Source organism: Phragmites australis, chromosome 6 (genome assembly GCF_958298935.1).
Source record: "Phragmites australis chromosome 6, lpPhrAust1.1, whole genome shotgun sequence".
NCBI lineage: Eukaryota > Viridiplantae > Streptophyta > Magnoliopsida > Poales > Poaceae > Phragmites > Phragmites australis.
Window position 1 is genome coordinate 9,663,054 of NC_084926.1, and position 25,025 is coordinate 9,688,078.

General features: G+C 45.6%; 2 protein-coding genes across 2 annotated transcripts; both read right to left on the minus strand.

Annotated features, from left to right (window-relative positions):
- Positions 1 to 12,937: 12,937 nt before the first annotated feature.
- LOC133921576 (uncharacterized) lies at positions 12,938 to 14,651 on the minus strand. The gene has a single exon (XM_062366517.1). It carries the CDS (start codon positions 14,193 to 14,195, stop codon positions 13,134 to 13,136), a length of 1,062 nt encoding a protein of 353 aa, XP_062222501.1. The 5' UTR covers positions 14,196 to 14,651; the 3' UTR covers positions 12,938 to 13,133.
- Positions 14,652 to 18,180: 3,529 nt separating this feature from the next.
- LOC133921577 (protein S-acyltransferase 10-like) lies at positions 18,181 to 23,334 on the minus strand. Its single transcript, XM_062366518.1, has 11 exons — positions 23,195 to 23,334; positions 22,961 to 23,075; positions 22,337 to 22,411; positions 22,158 to 22,229; positions 21,899 to 22,033; positions 21,712 to 21,745; positions 21,001 to 21,110; positions 19,621 to 19,707; positions 19,438 to 19,521; positions 18,801 to 18,866; positions 18,181 to 18,700 (listed from the first exon to the last, which is right to left on the minus strand). The coding sequence occupies exons 1-11, from the start codon at positions 23,241 to 23,243 to the stop codon at positions 18,526 to 18,528; spliced, it is 1,002 nt and encodes a 333-aa protein (XP_062222502.1). The 5' UTR covers positions 23,244 to 23,334; the 3' UTR covers positions 18,181 to 18,525.
- Between the last annotated feature and the right edge of the window lie 1,691 nt (positions 23,335 to 25,025).

Below are 25,025 nucleotides of genomic sequence, written 5' to 3' on the forward strand. Positions count from 1 at the left end.
ACTTTGAATATTATAATAAAGACTAAAATGTCATTTATTTTAAGATGGAGAGAGTAACAAATTAGGCTCAAAATCCAAGAAATAAGAAACAACCAAATTTGCATTGGAATCTTAGTCATATAAATCTCTTTAGACACAAGCTATATATATTATGTATTGGGAGGATTGTTTCTTAGATTTATTCTTAGACAATTGCTATTATCTGTTGATAGATTTAGCAGGGCAAATTTTGTCGAATTTTTCACCTCAAGATCGGTAAAGATATTTGTGTTGGACTCCCCAAGCTCTATGAACTCCGGTGAGGTTAGAGTTTCAGGTTGGGCTTAGGGGTTTGGGTTAGGGGGGGGGGGGGATTTAGGGTCTTCGGTTGTAGAGGGAGCTTCAGGAAGGCCATTGGCCATGTGGTGGCTGCGGGTGGTGGACGGGTGACGAGTTGGTGGGGGCGCCACATACCACAGGTGGCGGATGACCGACGGTGGGCTAGTGATGGTGGTTGGGGTGTCAGGATGTAGTGGTTAGCAACTGATGGCTGTCACCAGAGCCGGACGGGGAGACGATGACGATAGGGAGTGCGGGGAGGAGGGCGGGGAGACGGTGCTAGGAGTAGAGATCAATAGAGGAGGGAGAGGGGTGAAAGAGGAGGGACAGGTCACGCTAATGTTGGAGACGACAATGGTGAGGCGGGAATTATGACACGTGCGGCGGGTGGCACCAGGGTTGGGAGCAATCGACGGGTCAGGAGAGAGGCAAGAGGGTCTTATATGAATTCGACAAGTATTTACTATTAAAATTCGTCATCAAGTATTGGAAGTGGCGCCCATCTGTCTCCAGTTCTTTACTGCATTCCACGCACCAGTAAAGAAAGATGCAGAGCTAGCTCTTTTTTTTTTTTAACGTACCCAGTCAGCAGTGAAGTGCAGTTCCGGTTGGTCAAGTCTCGCCTCGAGTTGAAGAGCCATCCAGCTCCAGCAGGCTCTCTTCGTGCAGGCCACGTACTGATTCGCATATCCTTTCGCTCGCTTTGCCTGCCCCTGCGCTTTTGCATGCCCTTGAATCTTATAGCCAGCTTTCACCACGGATTTCACCGCCCTTTACTGTTTTTTTTTTCCTTTGCCTCGCTGATCTTGTTTCTTATTACCTCTCCTCTTTATCTTTCCTTGGCGTTTTTATCTTTTTCAGACCGTAAAGTTGCGGCAAGGTTGCTAGCTGCATAGTGGATACGGGTGGCCCTGGCAGCTAGCTCAGCTCTGAATGAACTGTCCATTTCAAAGCGTATTTGAGCTGGGCAGGGAGACATGATTCAGCTAGGATACCGAAAGAAAAGCATACTCCCCATGCGGTGCAACGATGACCACACTAAACAAGCACCCACGAACGCACTCGCACGGTTATTTTTGCAGCCTGCACCGAACCACAGCTTCGAAAGGGAATATGGCACACTGTACTGCTACTGGGGTAGGAATGCTTGAAACCGTTAAAAATTAACTAGTGTAGGGTCCAGTAATTGGATCGCACACCTTTGTGGAGGCGGTCAAGATTTGCACGGGAGCCAATGCACAAGGACACAGCCAAATCACTCACCCCAGCAGCACTAACAGTGCCTCAAACAATAAACATGGAGCCATGTCCTGGTGAAAAAAGCATTCATCAGATTGAACTATTCTCACTGAACATCCAGGTAGACACTGATGCATTTTACAGCTTTGTTTTGTGGTTCTTTGCTCATGCAATCATGTGTGACCAACTCTCAGCAGGGCATTTCACCGTGCATATACGCAACCCTGCGCCATGGCCAGATTAGCACATGGAATTCTTTACAAAGTTTGAGCGCAGCCACGCCTACTGCACCCCCGCCAGGCCCGCCTGATCTGCGTACCATGATGGGGAAGCGGTTGGCGGCTGACCATCCTTCCAGAGATTCTTTCAGACCAAAGCATGAAGCACGCAGCTGCCAGGAGAACACCTGGTCCAGTAGAAATGATAGATCCTGGTGCCATTTCCTATCAACTACTGGTGGATAGAACTGTAGGCGCATGATCGATCGCATGCTCGCAGGCCGCCGCACATGTCCACGAGGCCTACGACCTCAGGCCTCAGGCGGCAACAGTGTGGAAATGGATCGCAATAACCACTCTAGTCAACTAGGTTCAACTATCGTAAAGGCATGAAGATGTTGCATACTGTTAAAAGAAATTCCAAATTTTATCAGCCCTTTCAGAGGGGTTCTGTCTACATGGAGTAGATCGAAGGGAAGGCTCACCATCTGCACGAATTGGCTTGCGCAGGCTGCAGAGCATGAAGGCTCGGTTCAGCCGGTTGCTTCCGACCTTCTCCTGTATTGGGCCCAACACGACCTTGAATTGGGCCTCCAAATGATAAAAAGTAAGAAAAAATTCATTCATATCGACTCTCTCAGCTATGGTTCGAATCTGTTTTTCCCTCTCGAACCGTAAAACTAGATATCATACCTCATACAACTATTCAAATCGGTACAATTTACCTCCTTAGCCAATATTGATGGTAGTTTCTTTCTACGTGACGACAACTCAGCCTGTATGTTGGCTGTGTTTCGCTGATGCAGCTAAGGAGGGATAACTAAGCCGTAGCCCTGCCATATGGAGTCATGCTGTCGTGCCCCTACTGTTGTGCCCCTGCCGCGCCGAGCTCCTGCTACCGCGCATCTCAGTCGGAGCCTTGAAGAGGAGGGAAAGCAGTTGGCCGAAGGCCTTGCTGCACCCTGGCCGTCGAGCCTTGACCATCATGCACGTGCGACTACGGTGGTGTGACATGCCATCGACGAATCTGATGGGGAAATGGCATGGGGCCAACGGTGTGAGCATCAATGCTCTAAGGCAAACCTGACGGAGGGGTTCTTGCTGGGCAGACTAGGTCAGAAAGGGCCAACAACAAGCACCCAAGTGCGGCGGCTCTCGGCTCTCCGCCTTCTTCTTCCTTTCCGACCGACGTTGCTGGTCGATTCCTTGCACCATTCCTCGAGGCGAGTACACCAGAGTGATCATGAGAGCACGGTGAACCCATTATGTTGCCTCCCCGACCCCAAGCCACCTCGGACAGATCGATCCCCTTCACCACTCCGCCGTACAAAGGAAATCGATTATCTTCTTGAGGTAGCTCCACTTCCCAATCCGCCCCTCCTCCTTCACATCTAGCTAATATGTGAGCTCCCTGCAGCTTCAATTTGTACATTATGCCATTGAGTAGAGCCCACACCGTGTTACGCCTTGGCCATATGTATCTCGTCGTCGCTAGCTCATTGTAGAACCCCCTCGACCTAATCTAGCCCATGGACTTGCGTTGCTCTAGCCAGGCCCAATTGGCCGAGGACCCCCTGTCACCCCTTTCCCCTCCGGTAGTGAAGACTTCAAGCCGTCGTCGCTCGTCGTGATTATGTGCCATATAGCCCGATCCACACTGTTCAAACTCTCCCTCTCTCCCTCCTTTACCTCTCTGCCAAATCCTAGAGGACTAAGTGTCGTGGATAGCTCGGAGGAAGTAGGGCATCGCTAGCCATCCATTCTACCCTGCTCATCTTCTTTCACCCGCCAGCCTCACCCGATGCCCTCTCGCCTGCCTGTGAGCACAGTTGTCGGTGCCACCTCCTACACCGAGCTCCTATCTCCGGAGCACGACCACTCTGAGATAGCCGATGCGCACCGCATGCTCACAGGACAGCAGCATCATAGGTGCGTGGCCACAGCTTAGCGTGTCGACATTGTGCCTACCCGAGAGCACCGAGAACCTACACCTGAGCCAGTTGAGGTGGTCGAGGAGGGTGGGGTCAGCATCGGCAGCGAGGAGGCGGGAGACGACGGTGGTGGACGAGGCGTCTCCTCCTCTCTCTGAGTCACATGCACGAGCAGAACGAGATGATGAGATGTCATCTGACATGTGGGTCTCACTGCCACGTTAACACCACGTGAGATGAAGCCACCATCAATACCAGCTAAGGAGGTAAATTACATCAATTTAAATAGTTAGATAAGGTAAAATATCTAATTTTATGGTTTAAAGAAAAATAGATTCGAACAATAGTTAAGGGAGACGATCTGAACTTTTTTCTAAAAAGTAGGCAAGCGTTGGCAAAGATCTTCGGTAGGCTACGCAGAGTTCGGCCCAATACTGATCTTGGGAAACAATGTTAGTGCGGTCGTGACGTCATATACTACGTGGGCTTTCTTGGAGGCCTACTGCCCATGTACTGTTCTATTTTGGCCCATTACCCGGTTGATTTTTTTTTCTTTCTGAACAAAGATTATCCGGTTGAACTAGCGCTGTAAAAAAGATTCGTTTAGACTGTCACTAAAGAGTTAGTGATGAATGGAGAGTAAAGGAAAATAGCGTCATTATTCTGACCTATAGAAAGCAAACTAGAGTAATCTTGAAGAGATAGCACCAGGGTTTCAAAATACGTTTGTAATCGCTCGATATTCACTGTTACCGACCAATTCGCTGTGGTTCGCATTCAAAAATTGATTGGTTTTTGGTCAAATTTAAATTCAAAATTAAAAAATGACGAAATTTGACCAATTTCTACCGAATTACTATAAAAAACCGTGAATATCGAAGAAATCGCCAGAGCTCACTAATCGGTCTTGAATCAAATTTTGAAATATTGGATAGCACTAGTCTATGCTATCTTGGTGCAGTTTTTTTCTTCTTTTTTGTGACGTCACTCGGTGCATATTTTAGAATCGGAGATGCCCATGCTTGCAGCAAATGTTGTTGGAGCGACATTGAAATTAGTGCTATGTGCATACCCAATTTCTCCAGAGTCCAGACAAGTGGGATCCCGTGCTGGAACAGCCGGTCATCAGCTGCATGCCTGAGTCAAATTCAGAAGGGGCTTGGTTTCAAATTTAAAACTACAATAAAAAATCAGTGGCGCCAGCACGAGTTTATTGTTGTTTCACTACCTCTATTCTTATTTGAGTAAATTTTGTAAAACTACATATACTTTGATAACATTATTATAAAACTATAAATTTAAACAATAGTTACACAAAACTACAAATTTAGTATAAATTTTATCGTAAAATTATATATATTTTAGTAAAATTATCACAAAACTATTGATTTAGCGTCGATTTTATCGCAAAACTACAGATTTTAGATGAATTATTTCTAGCCCTATTACCATGATGATCAACCTCGCTTGCAGTCTCACAACAACTGCCAGCTCATGAAACGAACCGTCCAAGAGTCTATGTGACTGCAAGTGGAACCCATTTGTCAGGTTAACAGGTTTGCGATATAATCTATATTTTTGTGAAATTATTACTTAAGTCTGTAATTTTGTGATTTGTGATAATTTTGCTAAAGTATATATAGTTTCATAAGCTCCCGGAAGACCCGTTTTATGAGCTGACAGTTGCTATGAGATTGCAAGCAGGGTCTGATCGTTATAGTAACGGTGCTAGAAATAACTCCTCTAAAATATGTAGTTTTGCGATAAAATCAATAATATATCTGTAGCTTTATAAAATTGTTGTTTAAATCTGTAGCTTTTACGATATTTTTGTCAAAGATCAATAATTTTACGATAATTTTGTCAAAGTATATATAATTTTACAAAATTTACTCTTCTTATTTAGATATCGTTTTAACCTTAGCACATACTACAATAATGTGACAATCAATACACCCACTTTTAAAATATCTATCTCTCTTTATCACTCTCATTTTCAATTAATATCACGCAAACCACACGGTCCACTATCCTCAATCAATTCAACTTCAAATTTTAATAGTTTTTAATAGAGACTATTGGGAAAAACAACACTAAAAAACCTAAAATGACGCCTATGTAAGAACAAAACCAAGTTGCTCGTTGAACGTGCTGCATCGACAGCTCGGACAACGTTAATTAAATTACAGCGATCCCGAGGAAACGAAGCAGCGCAACGGCAAGCTAGCTGCAGCGGGTCTCACTCGTGTCGCGTCTCACTGTGCTACACTGCGACTCCACCCGGCAAGTCCACCCACGGCCAGGGCTACTCGGGAGCAACCTGTCGGGCACCAACCCAACCAAACACCCTGCGCGCTCGCATTTCCTATTCCAATCCAAGTTCCAACGCCGTCCGCCTGGCGGCTTCCTTGCGCGTAAAATAAAAGACGGGGTCTTTGACTTCGGCGGCGCCCGCGAGATCATGAATCCGCACGGGGGGAGCTGGCCGCCGAACCGGCCGCGCCGGGGAATTGAATTCAGCATCGTCGCGCGGTCGTGCCAGCTCTGCCACCGATGCTTCCTGCGAAAGCGCGTCGAAGCGACGAAGCAGGTCCTCCCGCGCGAGCGAGTGATGAAGTGATTGGGCGGCCACGTCCGGCGACCCGGGAAATTCGAGATTCGGACGTGCCGAACCGAGACTTTTTTGTGTGTACGGCGCGTCGGCTTGCGGATACGAAATCTGGCACATCTCTGCGCGTGCGCCGCAGCACGGCAGAACAGGCCTGGGTGAAGACAGAAATGCAGAATTCACTGCATGCGATACCACGACACGGGCCAGAAAGTTTGCAGCTGCCGAACCGTGCAATGTGCGTGCGTTTCACCTCTTTTGCTTGCCAAGTACGGTTCGTGATCACCAGTTGAGCACATCCCAGGTAACGAATGAAATGGAAGAGTAGCAATGGCATGACAGCACGAGCTGAGACAAACATGGCCGGGGGCGGATCTAGCTTAAAAAAATAAACGAAGGCACAACAGTAATTAAATATTTGCAACTGTCTAAAAAATAACTAAATACACTAAAGTCCACTAAAAACAAGAATTTGAACAGGCATACACCCCACTCACTCAGCGCTGGGTCCGCCCATGCACATGGCCGTATGTGACATGGCGAATTGGCAAATGACACCTACTAAACTCAAAGGCGAATTCTTTCCTTAAACCGGTCTTGTCGTCTCCAAATAAACAAGGCCAAGGGTCGAGACCAAGCACGGTCGACGGGAGTAGCGCTGTCCAACTACCTAGTATGATATCACAACCTTCTTAGTTCTTATTCCCAACGTTATAGTTCTAGTGATGCATGACGCATGGACGTTTCGCATCTGTTCGACAACGAGGTCATATGTTTCAGGTAATCCATTTCTCTGATCGAAGCACCGAGGTTGGTGGAACTGGACGCGCTGACGGTTTCAGGAAGAGACATATGAAACCGGCACCATCCATTAATCTGGAGTTCTGAACGAGAATTAACACCTTAAGCCTAACCCAGAATCTCGCTTCAGGGAATGGACAACTTATCACAAGGTATCATCTGAGGAAGGGGTAGTAACACATACACGTGTGTGCTGATGCACATACTTTCCTTTGACTGGGCTTTGTTTAAGATATATTATCTTTGATCGTCATTTGTACGTGTTGGAATAACATTCCGAAGGAGAGGCGCATAAGAGTTTTCCAGAACCAGGCTTGATCGTTTGGCACTGGACATATCGCCTTCAAAATCAAAGAAGGCATCCACAAGAGAGAGAGAGAGAGAGAGAGAGAGAGAGAGAGAGTCTTTCTGGCTTAGTATTTTTCCTGTTTCTTTTGTTTCTTGCAGCTTGACCTGGCTAGTTCCGTCAACCGTTACGGGGCCTCCTCTAGGCGCCCTCCTTTCTTCTTTTAATGCATGAGGCTCGTGTCCTTTTGCTCGAAAAGAAGATGGCCATACGCCGATTAGGATATTAGTCCGAGATACTCCGGATCTTAGTATTTACTAGCTGCTACGACTAATGAGAACCGTGCAAATCGAGGGATGTGACACAGGGGGGAAAGAGTCCATGTAGATGCAACCTTGTAATTGGCAGCCTCAGGGGAGTGAACTCTGAAATAGCACCTCCGGCGTCCTCTATGGTGTGTCACGTTACATTTTTTATGGGATTCTTTCGGTCCTGTGTCTCGTCGTCTCTCCTGTGAATCCCAGTTTTATTATTGCAGCCTTGCAGGTGGGTTGATTGACCGATTAAGGAAAGAGTTGTGGGTGAAGATACAAATAAATCTATTTTCTGTGCCAAAAGCTATTGCCAAAGTCCGATTTTGGTCCTCAAACTCTGAAACCGAAACTTTGCAAACCAAAAAAAGGGCGGAACGGATCATTGCAACATCGAAAAATAACATCTGCAACATCTAAAATTAATTTTTGCAACATCAAAAAATACACAAAAATAGCTCTGGTATGTATACGATTTCGAAAGAAAAATTCTCACAACAACATCCCACTATGTTACACACAATATTTCAGGTAAAACCCCATATCTTATATTTACTAATTAAAGGCTCCTTTTGATGTCTCCACATTAATCCTAGAAAAATCCTAGAAATTCTCATAAAAAAGCAAAATATCCGACCGTCGAATTGATTGATTGACTAACTGTAACCATAGATCAACAACCAAAAGAAACAAAAGATTAAAAAACAAATCAGAGTCCAACTCTAAGACTACTTCCTTCCTGATCTTTCCTTTTTTTTTTATAGATATCCTTTGTCCAACAAGGTTACGTTAGCAAACTCCAACTTAGTTACGTTAGCAATAAACACACTTTTCCAAATCAATTAAAATATATCAATTAAATATACGTGTAATCAGATATTACAAAATTAAAACAACAAAACGCAAACATATTACGGATTATCACATAAAAGTAATATCAAAGAATTTATAATGTATCTCAAAAAAATAATATGAGATACGGTGACAATATTAAAAATAATAATAATTTCAAAAAATCAAGAAACAAATAAAAATCAATTTGCATAACACATAAAATGAAAATTATAAATTAGATCTATTCACAAATAATAAATATGATTTCAATATTATGAATAAAAATTACATTTATATTTTATATTCTAATATTTAAATATAAATAGCTGATTTATCTTAGCATACAATTATTATTAACACAAATATCTAAAATTCAGTTGTATGCTAAATTTCTAGCCTGTGCAATCGCACAGGTTGATGCGCTAGTGGTGTAGAATTGAGTGCAACATACGAAAATAATTATGACAACAAATTTATATAACATCTGAAATATTAAATTTGAACATTTGAAATATTAGAGGTGCAAAAATATAGGAATTAACTCAAATAGATAATTTTTTAGGTCCAAATCTGTACCCAAGAGATTTCAGAATGCAACATACGAAAATAACTATGCCAATAAATTTTCATAATGTCTAAAATATTAAATTTGAACATCTGAAATATTGTAGATACGAAAATGTAGAAATTAACTTAAATAAATATTTTTTTCAGATTCGGATCGGTACGAAAGAGATTTCGGAATGTAACATACGAAAATATCTACGACAATAAATTTTTATAACATCTAAAATATTAAATTTAAATATCTAAAATATTAAAGATATGAGAACAAAAATTAATACAAATAGGCCGGCCTAGTCAACTGTCCAATGGATCGGACGGCCGGACCACAGCATTTTTTTAAAAAAATCTCGTCCAAACAACCCTGTTTTGGTGAAGTGGCAGCTACTCGGTAAACTCAACAAATAAAACGAAAAAATAATGAGACCCACATGTCATCCTCTCATCTCCTTTCTTCTTCGTCCCGTTGTCACCCCCCTCTGTCATCTCTCCCTCTCCTCTCATCCCGTGCAACTTAGTGAGCCAAGGCTACCAAATCGAGCCCATGCGCTAGCTCATGTGCAGACTACCAAATCGAGCTTATATGCTACCGGGCCAAGGTTGAATCGACCTTGTTGCCCCCGAATTAGTTCTGCTGCTTTCCAATCAAGCTCTCATATCGTTGAATCGAGCTCACGGGCAAACCAGCTCTGCCTCCCAGTAGCCGTTGAGCTCAACTTCAATGCGGCTCCTCCAAGAAGCTCGCCGGCAGGGCGCTGACCGCTGGTGGAGGATGAGGCAGTGAAGGCACCGCAACGACCATTTTGCCGCACCTCGCCGGTCTGGCCCATGACGCCGCTGCGCCCAACCTCCGACGTCCCGCGTGCCATTCCTCCACCTTGCAGGGCGAGGGCAGACGCAGCGAGGTGCTGATGTTGCTGCTTGGCTGCGGCAGCGGGGACTCACCGGCTATGGATGCACGGAGAGCAGCGTGCTGGACAATGGCCATACGGCGCCTCGAGGACCATGGACGTCGGCACGGAGTGGCCACTGTCTCTGTGGCATTCCGTCAAACGATTGGCGCGCGCGTTTGCTGGTGCCGATGCTCTGCCGAGCTCCTTCTCGCCACCGTTGCGGTAGGTGGGTGAGATGCTGGTGGGCCACCCCGTGCCGTCGCCGGAGGTTGCCAGCACCGCTGCCTCGAAGGCTCGAACCAGTGGAGAGAGGAAAATGGGAGAGAGGGTGAAGAAAAAGGAGGAAGATGATGTTGACATGGTTTTGCTAGATGACGTGGTGCAAAACCGGGGTGAAGTGGCGCAGAACAAGAGTGGAATGAGCCGGCAGCCCAGGAGCATCTTCATACTATTCATATTTTACTCTCGATATTTCACTTTCATACACATTTTGCACGTAGATCCAACCATTTACTCTCTAAACCTATGGAGACGAGGCCTGCATGACCAGATCAAAGCTTAGCCTAGGTCAATCCTATACAGAGCATGAACAACTTCTGTATGGAGCACATTGGTTGGTGACAGGTAGCGACAAGAAGGTGGCAGAAGGCGCCATTTGCACCAGCGCAACAGGGGGTTCTGTTTTGCTTGGTCTCAGCAACATGTATGGAGCGGGGAGCTCAGCCCACATAGTAGCGGCAGCCATGGTTGGCGTGCGGGAGTGGCGACAGCACACTTCATCGACATTGAACGGAGGTGGGATTTAGTCGGCTGAGGGCACTATCGGAGAGAGCATGCGATGAGAACCACCTGAGGTAGTTTGTGAACAGAGGGACTGGCCAGAGCACGGCCAACGACAAGCACCTTTGCGTGGCGGCGCTCGTCTTGGGCAGACAACCACGTTGGCGATGGGTCTTAGAGGAATTAGCATGTGCAAACGTTGGAGGAGGGTCCCAAGAAGCTCACCATGCCCTCGATTGGACAGGAGACGCGCTATGGCGGTGGCGCAACGTGCGATTGAGTGGAAACCGTCGGAGTTGGGGAAGACAATGCGCAAAAGCTCGGTTCGGTCGAGGAAATGAAGGATTCGTGCGGGAAATAGCGGGGACAACCCTGGGCAACCTTTCTCTTCACAATTTGAGTCTTAGTTGGGTGAAATTGGGCTTGACTGTGTGTGATTTAGGGCTCAGGGTGGTGCTGCAATGGCACTGCTCTGTTCTTGCTGTGGCTGACGAGGAGAATGGTGACGGGGAGAGAGGCTTTGGGTGACTGCACGACAAGGGAAAAGGAAAAAAAACTGCTACTCAATAGGGTGCGGCTAGATGATGGAGGATAGAGGGGAGCTACGAAGGTCGGGGGCTCGGGGCGGAGCCGCAGAGGCCGAATGGTGTCGGAAGCACACGGGAGCGAGCGACAGTTGGAGGATGACGTGGGGGGAGAGACACACTAGACTTAGTGTGCGGAAGGATCGGGATAGCGAGCCCGGCAAAATGGGGTGGATGATGGCAAGGCTCCTGGAGACCATTTTTCACTCGTTTTGGCTATACGCTCGGATGGCGTGGACGATGGCAAGGCTGCTGAAGATGCCGTAAAGTGCATGGTATTGATAGTTATGGATGAGTTTGGTTACAGGTCAATGTTGGATGTGATATGTCAATTTATATTTTGTTGGATGAGATAATCTTTTTTTTATTTGGAAGTATAAATAGGGCAATGCAATTTTTGTTTGGTTGGACGAATAGAATTTGTATAGTGTCAACCAAAATTTTATAGGACCCGCTTGTCATGTATTTTGTTTTTTTCGAAATATAATCATGCGAGATCTATTTTATTAATTTAATTACAATGAATACGATGTTACAATAGGATCACGAATCAAATAAACGTTTTAGAAGGTAATGTCATTTAAAGCGTGATAAAAAATATTTATTTTAACCAAGCACAATAAATCACATCAGCAGAAATAAAACTCAATCAGAACATAAATAGCTTTGTTCATTATTTTTTATGAATAAGCTCATCCAACATCTTAAAAAAATATTTACTCAACTGATCATCCCATTCAGACTACCTTTCAACTAAATACTAAAAAACTGAATGGCCATATCTCATTCATGGATCTCCCGTGAACAAAAACATACCTAAGTGCCAAACATGTCCGGTTTGAGGACCAAAATAGGACTTTGGCGATAGTTCGAAGTTGAAAATGGACTTCTTCCGTGAAGATATGCTGATTCCAAGTTAAAGGATTCCTCCAACCAAATTACTCTTGATCGATGATAATGATGGTTTTCGGCCCCGGGGGGGGGGGGGGGGTGGCATTGTAGAAGGCGCGAATTAACTGGTGGAGTTGTTGCAGCGAAGGCCATTTTCCTGAGTCCTGTCATAGTTTCATGGGATGATGAGAATGCGATATTCCTACGGAGCTGCCACGCGTAGAAAACTGAAAACGGTCAGGCATCTCAAAGCAGGTCACCACCTGACCTGACCGCCATCTCCGCCACGACGGCGCCACGGCCCATCAGAGCACGGGATCGGCGTGATTGGCGCCAATGGCAAACGGCGTCCATCGCCCTCCACTTTCCTGCTGCGGATCGTGCTGGAAAGAGCCTGTGCAGATCGCCACCCCGATCTCATCAGTTGAGCCATCCGTCCATGATACTTCCACGTGACCTCACCGAACCCAACCAACGATAGCCTCGACCAGACAAGCACAGGTGCACAACGACGCAAAGCACACGCTCGACTGTCCAGGGCTTCAGGCTTCGGCTCCAAGAACAGAACAGCCATGAAGCTGCACAAGATCTACGATAATCAATCTTGCGGTTTGTCTCACGGAAACTATAGAAAGAATCGCAAACAATGAAGTAAAGGATGCAAGCTAGCGGACAGAGATTGACATTTGAACAATATTTTTCCTGCAACTTGTGCTTTGGCTCCGCTCTGAATCGAGCGCCCTAAACATAGCACTCCACTGCTAATCTGATATACTCCATCTCGTAAGCTCGCATTCCTATGTACAGATTTCATCCAAAGTCGCAAAATTTAATCGAGCTCGCCGGGTTCCGATGTGTTTCGGCTTGTTCAGAAATCAGAAGGCTGGGCTGAGAATGTTGAGCAGCGAGACTCTGGTGTTGACCAGGGCTCTGAACACCACCTCGCCGCTGCTCTCCACGTCCGCGATGCACCGTCCCAGGTTGTCCAGGCGCATGAACGCCGCCTCCCGTTCTTGCTCCTCCGGGTCTACCGTGGCGTCGCGCTGGGGTTGCGCGGCGCAGTGGCCGTCGCCGTGCTGCTTCTTGGCTGATCGGCGCTTCGCGCGGGACATCCAGCGCATCAGGTCGGCCACCCACCAAATGCGCGGCATGGAGAAGGGCCTAGTGGTGACGGCGTGGTGGGTGGTTCCCGTTGTGGCGCACGGCGTGATGAACCTCGTGGGGGAGGGCATCCAGCACGGCGTGGTCTCGACCTCGACGCGCGCGGTGGCGGCGGCGATGGAGAGGCAGGACACGCCGGAGAAGACCGCCGCGGAGGCCGACGCCACGGCGGCGCCCGCGTCGACGATGGCGGTGGCGATGGCCGCCGCGTCCGCCGGCAGGTCGGCGGGTGGGGGAGGCGGCGCCTTGCCGGCCACCGCGCGCGCCGAGGACGCGATCCGCTGGAGGTTGCGCCCGGACCGGCGCAGCGCGCGCGCGGCCGACGCCAGCCGCGTGGGCTCCTCCCTGCGCAGCGCGGCGCGGGCCTCCGCCTGGAGCGCGGCGAGCGCGACCAGCGCGGCCCGGAAGCTGCCGTGCGCGTCGGCGAGTCGGAGGAAGTCGTCCAGCAGCCGCTCCGCGAACGGCGACCGCCCCAGCCGCCGAAGCGGATCCTGCGCCTGCGGGTGGTGCAGCAGCTCGGAGAGCGACACCAGCACCCGCCCCAGCTGCTCCGCACCCTCGGCCACCGACCCCGCCGTGGCGTCCGACACCAGGCGCCCCACCAGCGCACGCAGGTCGGCGACGTCGTCGTCGAGCTGGAGCACTAGCGGGTGGAACCGGCACGGCAGGCTCGCCGAGCGGGCGCGGTAGGCCGCGGACTTGTTGGCACTCGACCCGGCCCCCGCCAGGGACTTGGGCGCCGGGAACGAGATCGTGCGGCGGAACCCGACCACCATCGTAGCCAACTCTCACACCAGCGCCGTTACTCGAATCGATCGACTCAACTGTTGGGTAACCTATGCGCGGAGGGGCGCGGTTTTAAGGGGAACTTGAAGGGGGATGGAATGGAATGGAACGCTCCAGGAAGCCGTCAGCCGTGGGAGAGATGAGAGATCGAGCGCACGGCCACCCGTATATAAAAAGGTCAGGGAAGGAAGGACTAGAACGCTGAACCGGAATGGGTTCCGGACCGATTCTGTGACGCCGCCTCGCCAGTCACGCTCGGCACGCGGAGCGCAGCAGCGTAGGGCTGAAACCTTCCGCTTTCGGGGTGGGGGGGTCCCGGCTGCCAGTGGGGGAGTGGAGGTGGGTGCTGGTTGGTCTGTTGATCCGCGCGGCGAGCTTTTTTCGTGCTCCGTGACGGGCGGAGTGGGCGGGCCATGGAGGAGAATTCGGTGGGGTCACGTGGACTGCCTTCTGGGGCCGCGATTTGTTCGGCTCTCGAATTCCAGAGGGAGGCGGGGCCCGGACCGGGCGCATCTTTTAAGCACACCGCAGCGCGTAGTTGCAGACGACCGGAGGAAATGGAGAGAAACGCTGGGCCCGCAGCTGCCGTGCGGCGCCGAGCGATACAAGTGCTCAGGTGCATGCATGCATGCATCCTCGTAACACCAAAAGTGTCAGACCACTGTAACTCTCGTGGTTGGAACCTCTAGCGGGTCAGTCACTCCTGCGACTTGCAGGTATGTTTCGGAGGCATATGTGCTTGGATGCATGCACATTGACGGCGACGTGGCGAATCAGTCGCTCGTTCGTTTCACATGACTGAGCTAGCGGGAACGACAGGACTGAATTGTTCGTCTGGAAATTGGACCCCGGACGACGGTTCAGACTGCAACGAGTTCGTCCAGAACATCAGCCGCCGGGCTGCGTTCGCTGCATCTCGCTCTGGAGCATGAGGTCTCAAAAATTAAGACATGTGATGCAATTAGTCGTTGGGCTAAGGATAAGGCACGTTCTACCTAACTTGATGCATGTCACGGTTTGCATGAGCGCAATTCAGTGGTTAACAACCACAATTTATACCACTACTTGGCATCATCTTGGGCAGGGTGTCTCAGCCAGACAAGCAACGCGAAGGCCTCGCGAAACATTCCACTGGCTTGTTTTTGGTTGAAAAATGACATTCCACTGGCTTTTTTTGGTTGAAAAATGACATTCTACTGGCTTTAGCACAAAAACAAACAAACACTCGGTGCAAATTGCGAACGGTCTCAAGATAGTCTGTCGATTGTCGTCTCAAAAAGAAAATTGATACTCTGTCGATTTTAGGTGGACGAACAATATCTTGAGACTTGCCATTTGAAAAGGAACGGCGTTAATCTCCCTCGTGATTTTTGTGTAGTCTACGAAGCGATTTGGCAAATCGAAGACATAGGCTGATCTGGTCAATTGCGTTGTTTGTCTGTAATTTGCTCAAACGTGGCGTTTTGAGTACCTGAGTTTCATTCATCTTAGCCCAGATTGAGTCAATTCAGATTTCAGGGAAGTTTGTTGGGACCCTGACTTTCTGGCTAGCCTGCCTGCCTCTTTAATTATCGCATACCAGGTATCTCCAAGTGGACTTCGTCTCACTAAAAGTCATGGGATTTGATCAGGACCGGTAAGCAACAGTGCGAGAATTTGACACACTATCTTCTGTCTGTTTGTTTAAAACGAACGTGCCTTTTAAGGTTTTAAAAAATACAATCAGACAGACAAGTTTGCTTACGTTAATATGTTTGACATGCACGAAGAATAAGATCCGTTGAAGAGTTCTTGAGGTGCAAGTTGCGAACTCTCTGATATTTGATGTCATCTCTGAATTTCGTTAGTATAAGAATTAGGTGGACGAATGCAATCAAGAGTAAACTAATGGATAGTTTTCTAGTAGATCACGATTGTTCTTGTAATATTCTGGAAGAACGTTGAATGGATTAGGACAGTGTTACTAGCTGACCGTGTGCTGAAAAGTTTATTGAATAAAAGCAGCATGCTGTTAAGTCGTACCAGGTACTTAGGTCTAGACATTGAGGCATGCGCGCAGTAGTATGACCTGTACCAGGTGTAACCTGGACATGACAAAAATGCAAATGCAAAAGCAAAAGAACTGCCTAGGACAAATAGAAAAGGAGAGGCAGTTGAAGCAAAGGCTAAACAGTGAACTATCACGGTTCTGAAGTCTGAACTTGAGGCTGCTGTCCTCCAAGAGCTTTCGGAGTTGAACTGCAAAAAGGATAGTACAATTGGTGTGTCCTTTGAGACAACTTCACATCTTTAGATCTTAAAAGAACAGAGAGGGACTGAAACTGTACAAGGCTGATTCATGTTAAATGACTCCATGTACAATATCTTTTGATCAGTTCTGGAAGCAGGCTCCAACACTTGCAGTATAGGCCAAACTTCGGAGCAGAAGACCTGAAGTTCATGTCTTTCATGATAGCTAGGAGCCTAGGAGACACGTCGCTATTCAATCTTTCTTGGATGACACCACATGGGTGAATGCATCTAGTCTCGATGCAAGATGATGGCGCAATCGATAAAAGATAAGGGGCTGCGCATTGCTTAGTTAAGCCTATCTCTTGTTACCAAATGACTGAGCATGATACCGTATAATACCACTATATTCTTTTACTGCAACTAGTCAGGGAGCACATTTCTCTTGTTAAAAGGGGCGTCCAGAAGGTGCAATGAAGAGAGAAATGGCCAAGGAAATAGGCACTGTCTTAACAACTGTTGTGGCTCTAGGTCTCAACTTGCAACCAACTCCACTTTGGGCCTGTGTCCTCTGTGGCTGTCCTGTACTTGTCGAGGTTTAACCTAGTGCTAGTATCTTCTGCAATACTATGTGGCGGCCACTGTTAACATCACAATAAAGTTAGCACACTGACAATGTGGTTAAATATATAAGAAAATGTAGTGGGGTTTATTACTCGTATGTTTGAAACATCACCAAAAAAACCCTATGGAGAACAATTGATACAGGACAAGGTACTGAAAACAGGATGGAACAGACAGAACACAATGCACATGGGATCGTTATCAACATGACGTCCAGCAGAATGGCGCTACAAGCCTTGGTCATAGCAAACAAGGTGACATGATGCGCGAGTATGTGCATGGGCCGTGCTAAACTGCTAGTAATAAGCAGGTTAAGACATGCATGGGGCTGCAGGAATTGCAGTGAAAGGCGAGCAGCTGCTTCCAAGTGCCACTGCAAATGAGTGGCCAAATGCAGTCACGCAGAGATGCGTCGTGCGATCCCATGTTATGTCGGGCATTGCCCGGGCACCGATCGTTATCAACGTGATGGCCGGAAACGTCGAGTCACCCTGAATTCCAGTTGTCCGATCAAGGGTGACAGGATTCTCTCCTTGCAGGGCGCCTCGCTACTTCGCTAGCTGTCAATTCTGAAGCTTCAACCCATCCGGGGCGGTGTGTTAAGGTCGATTGGCAGCGTCACCGATTCCAGTCGGCGGCCTCCGGGCTGCCGGCTGCCGCACCGGGCGGGCATAGCTAAAATGATACCCGGCGACGCGCTCGCGCTCAGGTCATGCAAGGCCCAAGCGCAGGCGCCAGCGGTGTTGGTCCGCGCCACCGCGGAAGCTCTCGCTTTCACGGGAGGTCGGGAGCTCACTATTGCACCGCCGATCACGCGGCACGCGGGCCTAGGCGTGCTTTGGGGGCCCTTCGCCCGGGCGCCGGCTCAAGGGTTATATGCGAGTTTCTTCGAGCAAGCAGAGGCTTCCTGAAAGTTCTGCCATCTTCCGATATCATACACGGATGCACCAGTGCACAGAACGTAAATTATCTTTCACTTCTAAATAATTCAGTAGTAATTTGTACCTTCAAAACTCGCGCAGAGTAACCATAACATTCGCTCGCCAGTCATCAATATAGTCATTGGCCTTCATCAGCGAATGTACATGCGTGCGCAAGTATCAGATGATGAGTACCCAGGAGAAAGAAAGGCTCAAGAGAGTCGACATAATTCTGAAATTACCAACCACACCTCGAATGTACATTTCGACACTAGCACAAACAAATTCTATCTGTTCACAAAACCTAATTATTATGCACAAGGAAGCGTCCCCACCTATTTGAAATGAAAGGCCATACCAACAATTGTCGACAACTGGATCTCGGACCACACATTTCCTTGAGTGAAAATGTACAACTATACATGAATGATGAACTCTGAGGACATCTAACGGATGCAGCTCATTAAAAATATGCGTCCATTAGCGAAAAGGTTCAACAAAGACTTACAGAACAGGCTAGAGGGACATAATGCTATGGTACAAGATATCAGCAGCAACGGCAGCAAATTATATCTCGGCATGTGTAACGAGCAGCTCTGGCTTCCAGCTCCTCAAGTGGGGGCAAAGCTTCCAGAACAAATCCCTTCTGACAAGGGGAGCAGAAATCGTAGATATTTCTACAGATCCCTTTACTGAATGGATGAACTCTGTTAGGTACTCCCCTGTGGTACAGAACCAATGTTTCACTACTGCCATCATCTCAAGGATATGAAAATATACTGATCACAAACAGGAAACCGAGTCGCTCCTATAATTCCATACCTTAAGTAGGATATCCTCTTCCTTCTGGCAACTTCGTAGGTGGTTTGATTTGTAAGAGCAATGTATCTGCAAAAGAGATCAGGCCGACACGCATTATACAAAATGTGTTATCGATTTGAGGTTCTTAAGCTATATACCATGTTGTATGAAAGTAAAGTGTCTGTAACATTCTAGCTTTTAAGATGTGTAATTTTGATGCTCTGAAAGATAATGGTTATCCAATACGAAGCAGAATCGTGGATGGTAGTTTTGTTGCTGGCTTGTAAATTCTAATGCCCCTCATGTTTCCTTTTTGTTTCTTTTGTTTTGTTTTCGGCCTTTTTTTGTCTTCTGATTGTATTTCCCTGTGTTGTCACTTTTACTCCTACTTCAATGGAAATTTAGTAGAGCTCAATGCTTTCTTTAAAGAGAAAATGATTATGCAAAAATTAACCTACCGCAACGACTATTTCAGAAATGTTACATCAAACTTCAAATTTGCAACTTTTTCATATATATTTCTGACAAAGGATAGGCAGCCCTTCTCAACCAATCGGTTCAAGGAAAATATTTAAAAATGGAGCTGCTATTTGACATTTCATTTCAACAATTAAAAGCCCTTTTACTGCCAGACGCACGAGACATGGAGAAAACTTACGAATGAAACAGCAACAATAGTAGTAGGAATATGAGGATAAAGATCAACACTGCCAGCATAATTACACCAACAAAATCCTTCCACCTGTCATGGTGATGAAAAGGATGCTCAGCCAAGATAGCAGGCAAACCAATGGCCAAATTGAAAGCATAAAATTCGCAACATATGAGCAAAATATCATACCAGGCTTTGTCAATATCTAAACGAAATGATTCAATGTAGAGGGCAACAGTCCAGATACACAGGATTGTTTCTTCAAATATGTACCACCTAGGAAAGGTTTGTTATACACCCATAAGAACAAACATAGTGCCATAGCACACCACAAGGAACAACAATATGGACATTTCAATGTTTAATGACAATAAACTACTAGTTACATCAGGTTGCATGGCATAGGGCTCAAACATAGAGGCATGCACACAATGTGCTTTTTGCATGCGTGCGAGCTGATTTTTATATACATGCGCTCAGTTAGGCCATGGTGGGCTCGGTCATGTGGGGCCAAGCGAGTGAATTTACTGCACGTGAGTAGTTGTTCAGTAGTTTCAAGTTATAGAAAAATTGTTCAGTAGTGCCAGTAGTAGTCAATAGTTATCTGTAGTTTAGCAGCAACCCTGTAGTTGCTCAGTGGTGTTTAGTAATTCTTCCATAGTTCTATCAGTAGCTTTTTAGTAGTTTCAAGTCATATAAAATTTGTTCAGTAGTTAAAATTATCTAGTAGTTTGTGTCAGTAGTGTTAGTAGTTACCAGTAGTATCAGTAATCTGCTTAGTATTGTCAGTAGTTTTATTTAGTAGTGTCAATAATTGTTTAGTAGTTTTAAGTTATAGTAAAATTGTTCAGTAGTTTGTGTCAATAGTTGTCAGTAGTTTTGTTATAACTTAGAAGCTACTGACAACTATTGTGTCAGTAGTTGATTTCAAAGTTTTGTTATCCTTGCTCTTAGGCTTTTCAATGTTTGGTACAAATTTTGGATTGACCCTGTCATCCTGCATACAATATTTTCAGATATTCAGTAGTTATTCAGTAGCTTCAGAAGCTTGTAGTTATTTTCAATAACTTCTTTTCAATCTCAAATCAGTCGGCACAAGTACTAGCTACTCCAATTCGCTAGCTTCCCCACCATGCATGACGACGATGCAAACCAGCATGGAAATTAAGAAGGCTAGCTACACCAAGGAACCCATAGGGACACAGGACTCATCCTACCCGCTAGCAGCACACCACTGACAAACGAACCCATTGCAAGTTGGGACCACATGTCATTGAGCAACGTGCTCTGTAGCTATGTCCTGTAGGTTCGGATACGCCACTATGGGGCCTACGCCAAGCTGGGGGCGTTGGACCATTCACCACGGTGCTAATCTAGGGGAACGCGGGGCCCATGGGCGTGCGTGTACGAGGGTGGGGAGCCGATCGGTCTCCCAGGCCCACGCCCGTTGGGTCGGGACACGCCGGGGGAGTGTATACATAGAGAGGCCTAGGTGTATTCTACACCCTAGGTGTAGAATAGCGTCCCCGTATACACACACACAGCTAACAATACACATTCAAAACTCACCAAAAACGGCAATGATTATTTTTGCCAATGCATGTTCCAAGCCATATGCAGTGATGATCGAACTGAAGGACACATTTATCACAGTCATGACAGTGCCTGGTACGAGGTGGCTGCAAAAGAATGGTAGCGAAATTATAACTTAACATGTAAAAAAATTGAAGGGTATAATAGTTCAAATCTGCATGACACAATGACATTTGGGAAGAAAAGTTCTGAACTAATAAGCAGAAGTTCATTCTGTAAAATTCGAGGACCTGTGCCCACCACATTTCTTATCAGTTGGGAATATGTAAGTATGTAACACCTAAATGAAGTTTCAAGTCTAAGAAAGTCTTACAAGTCCAACGGTCTTACGTATCATAAACGGATCTTTGAATGACATAAACTGATAACGAAACAACTATTCAGGAAAGGATGTGAAGAGTGTTAAGAGACATCTTCAACTGTATCAACAAATATAACCAAACCTCCACAGTTTCATTTTTTGAATTCTCACAGACATTTTCTGAATAGACTCGGTAAATTTTGAAGCAAGGTTGTAAGGAACTTATATTATTCCGTAAATTTTGCCAAGAGTATTTAGACATAACTAAAAAATGAATGCCTCATGTCACAAACTTCAATTTGTGCAAAGTACGATTACACTAATAACTATTTGCATGTCAAAATTATGGAACCTTTAACACTTCAATATTTCAGGATAAAGTATACCTGAATGACCCTGCAGTAAGTGCAAGTCCAATCCCTGAAAGACAAATAAATTATATTAGACATATAACTATGAGCAAATACACGAAATCTAAAATGAAAAATACCATAAAAATATGCCACTACTCAGGAGATTGTTGCCTCAAAAGAAAAGAAAAAAAGAAAAGCTTCTCAATAACCATAGCTGTACCTGCTGCTTGACCCTGGAGAATATAGATCCATAACCATCTGCGTCCATGAAGATGTAGCAGTCATCGTGCTAAGTTTCTCTAGTTGAGCACGGCTTGTTGGGGAATTTATGCTTCCGTTTCTTGAACTTGATTGCCTTTTCTTAATCATCAAAAGAGAGCACAAGAAAGCATAAATATCAATGCATACCTCCCACATGTTTTCCCAGTGCCAAAGAGATCAAATTACCAGGTGCAATGCTATGGAGCTAAGGACATTACTTTGAAAGAGTGGCAGTATTGACGAAGGTTGCATGCATTGTGGAACCAGCTCTCATCACATCGATAACATACCTAATAACACAGGAGACCCCAATACACAGGGTCAAACAGTTTCCAGGCTCAATATACAATGCCATATATGGAGGATGAGAACAAATTCAAAAAAGTAATGCAATTACCCTGGAGATGAGCCAGCTGTGTAAAAGTACTGCACTAGTGTGAGCAGAACAAGCATTCCATACACCCCGATATACCTAGAATCAAAACTGCTCTGTAAGATGAAATAACATAGAAACCTTCGCCTCTAAAAAGTAGAGAGATCAACTACAAATTTTGTCAGAATTCAAGAGTCAGAACATGACTCGCAGACATGAAAAAGGAGCAGTACACACTACATAGTGCACAGTGATGGGAAGTACTGTTCCTGACTAATCAGGCATGAATTTTTAGCGGAAATGACAGTATGTCACTTCCACGAGTACCATTAAGATATGCAATTATTCAATCGAAATGCTTAACAGAAGGGCATCGTTCTCTCGGCCGTGCAGATTTACATGAATTCAGCGAGATCAACATCAGATGCTGAACCACTTGCTTGTGCAAGCACCCGAAAATCCATTTTCCCCTCGAATCAGACAAGATTAAAATCTACTAGAAGACAGTTAGACAGCTAAAACCATATACTGCAACGTTGCTGCAACCTAGAGTCCTAGAGGTAGAACCAAGCTTCTCCAAACCAAGAAAAAACACGGGACACCCGAGCAATCATGAAAAAAATCAGAAGAATTAAGTGGGAATTGTACCACGGCTCTTCGTGGATTCGCCTGTCGAGGGTCGTATCGAGGATGAAGACGGCGCCGACGAACACCACGTGCATCAGGAACACCATGAACCTCAACCCCAGCGACGACCTCCTCGCTGGACAGAGAAAGCCCCAAACGCCGGATCAAAAACCCCCACGAGCCAAATCGAGCCTAATAGCTGAATTTTCAACCAAAAAGGAAACGGGCCTAGCTGCATCGAATCAGAAGGCTTACTTCGATCAGAGAAGCGGGTGCCGGGCTCGGCGGCGGAGCAGGACGCCATTGACGCCGTCTCCGTCGCCGTCGCATCCGACGGGGGTGGGGGGCTGGCGGAGGAGCGGTTATGTAGAAGGAGCGGGGAAGGTTACCGGCGCACCAGAGGACGATTTCGGTAGAAGAAGCGGGGGATCCGTTCCGGTGGGGCCGACCTGGCAGCCAGCACATGATTGTCTTATTGCGGTAGATGGGCCCACTTGGAAGTGAGAGTGGGACCAGATGGGGTCGCGGGGTGCTGGATTTGTTGCGCTGTGTGTGCACCTGTGCCACCCAAGTTCTGGAGAACACAGATCAGACTGCTAAATTCCTCTGGGACTAGCTAAGTGCCGGTATATTATAAAAAAATATATATTAGATATAATAATATTAAACATAAAATTAAGTATAGAAAATGCATGCGTCATGAAGCGTCACCGAAAAAATACGTTGGAGCTATATCATAGTTTGATTTTAAATCAGATCTGAAAAAGGAGAGAAGATTATCTACTAATTTCTCTTCTAATTTATTCATTTATTTTTATTAGTAAAACGGGTTTTATATTCATAGTAGTTAATGAGGTGAGAGGCTAGAGAACAAGAGTGGATAGTAAAAATGGATAATTTATTTGAAATTTAGAGGTTTTATTAGATGGGATGAGAGTATGGTAAGAGGTGGCACGAGAAACAACTTGTGTTTTATATAGTATTTTCACCGTTCAAAAGTAGAGGTGTATTTTTTTTTTGAAAAAATTAAATTTTATATATTTTAACTAATATTTAATTAAATTACAAAAATATCTAATATATAACTTAGATCCATAAGTTAAAATAATTTCACACTTAGATAAGTTTTATAGCTATAAATGATATATTTTATAAAAAAATCTTAATTAAAATTTAACTTTAAAGATTAAACTAAAATAAATACTGCTACTACTTCTAAACGAAAGGGAGCGAAAAATATGACTAAGATGTCAGTCTGCTATTTTACCAACTCATACTCCCTTTAATAGAATGGGCTATTCAAACTATATATAGGAAAGTCGGAGGAGGAGAGATCCTAACAGCGATAATTTTATTCAACACGGACAACACATATCGTGATTCATGCACCGGAAGCGTTAACGTTAGACTGGACAGAAACGGGTCGTACACGAACAGAACTTCAGGTGTCAAAGCATATCCATAACCATCTAAATTGAGCTTGTCCACATCCAAATTTTCTTTTAGAGAGCATCCATTTCTAAATTCAGATTTGCATTAAAATTGATGTGGAAAAACGTGTATCCGTTTCCGAAAATGAAATACATGAATGATGGAGAGACGAAGGTTTATGGATCAAATCGAACAACTATGATCCAACTCATGGCATGTGAACACACATTACTGCACGGACAAGTAGTAAGCGTTCGGTTGTGGGCATATGGCTCAGTCTGGTCCATAAAATGATAGTTCGTAGGTAGCAGGTGTTTGATTATTTATATGTACTGGTTTTTTGATGTGAATGTATATACTTAATCTAACTCTATAGATATGAGATGTAAATGTGTTTATTTAGAGACAGACTCGCTATATGTAGTATAGTATGTGACTAATTATACTATTAGTGTATGATTAGTGCACAACATTTGGTTATATGTATATGTCTTCGTACGAGCAATCAAACATTATCTCTTTTTAATCAAGCTGAACAAATACATAAAACCAAATAATTACTACTATATGTACTCAATCTGATCGAGATACCTTTGACTCACATATACAAGCTAGGTTCAAGCATGGGAGCAACCAAACCATCCAAAATAATTCA

Bases quoted from the DNA above. Each gene is read 5' to 3' on its own strand.
- LOC133921576 (XM_062366517.1), bottom strand. From the start codon at position 14,195: ATGGTGGTCGGGTTCCGCCGCACGATCTCGTTCCCGGCGCCCAAGTCC.
- LOC133921577 (XM_062366518.1), bottom strand. From the start codon at position 23,243: ATGGCGTCCTGCTCCGCCGCCGAGCCCGGCACCCGCTTCTCTGATCGA. The intron at 22,034-22,157 runs GTAATGTCCTTA...GATTAAGAAAAG, and splicing joins AATACTGCCACTCTTTCAAA to GCAATCAAGTTCAAGAAACG. The intron at 19,708-21,000 runs GTGAGTTTTGAA...AACCTTTCCTAG, and splicing joins AATAATCATTGCCGTTTTTG to GTGGTACATATTTGAAGAAA.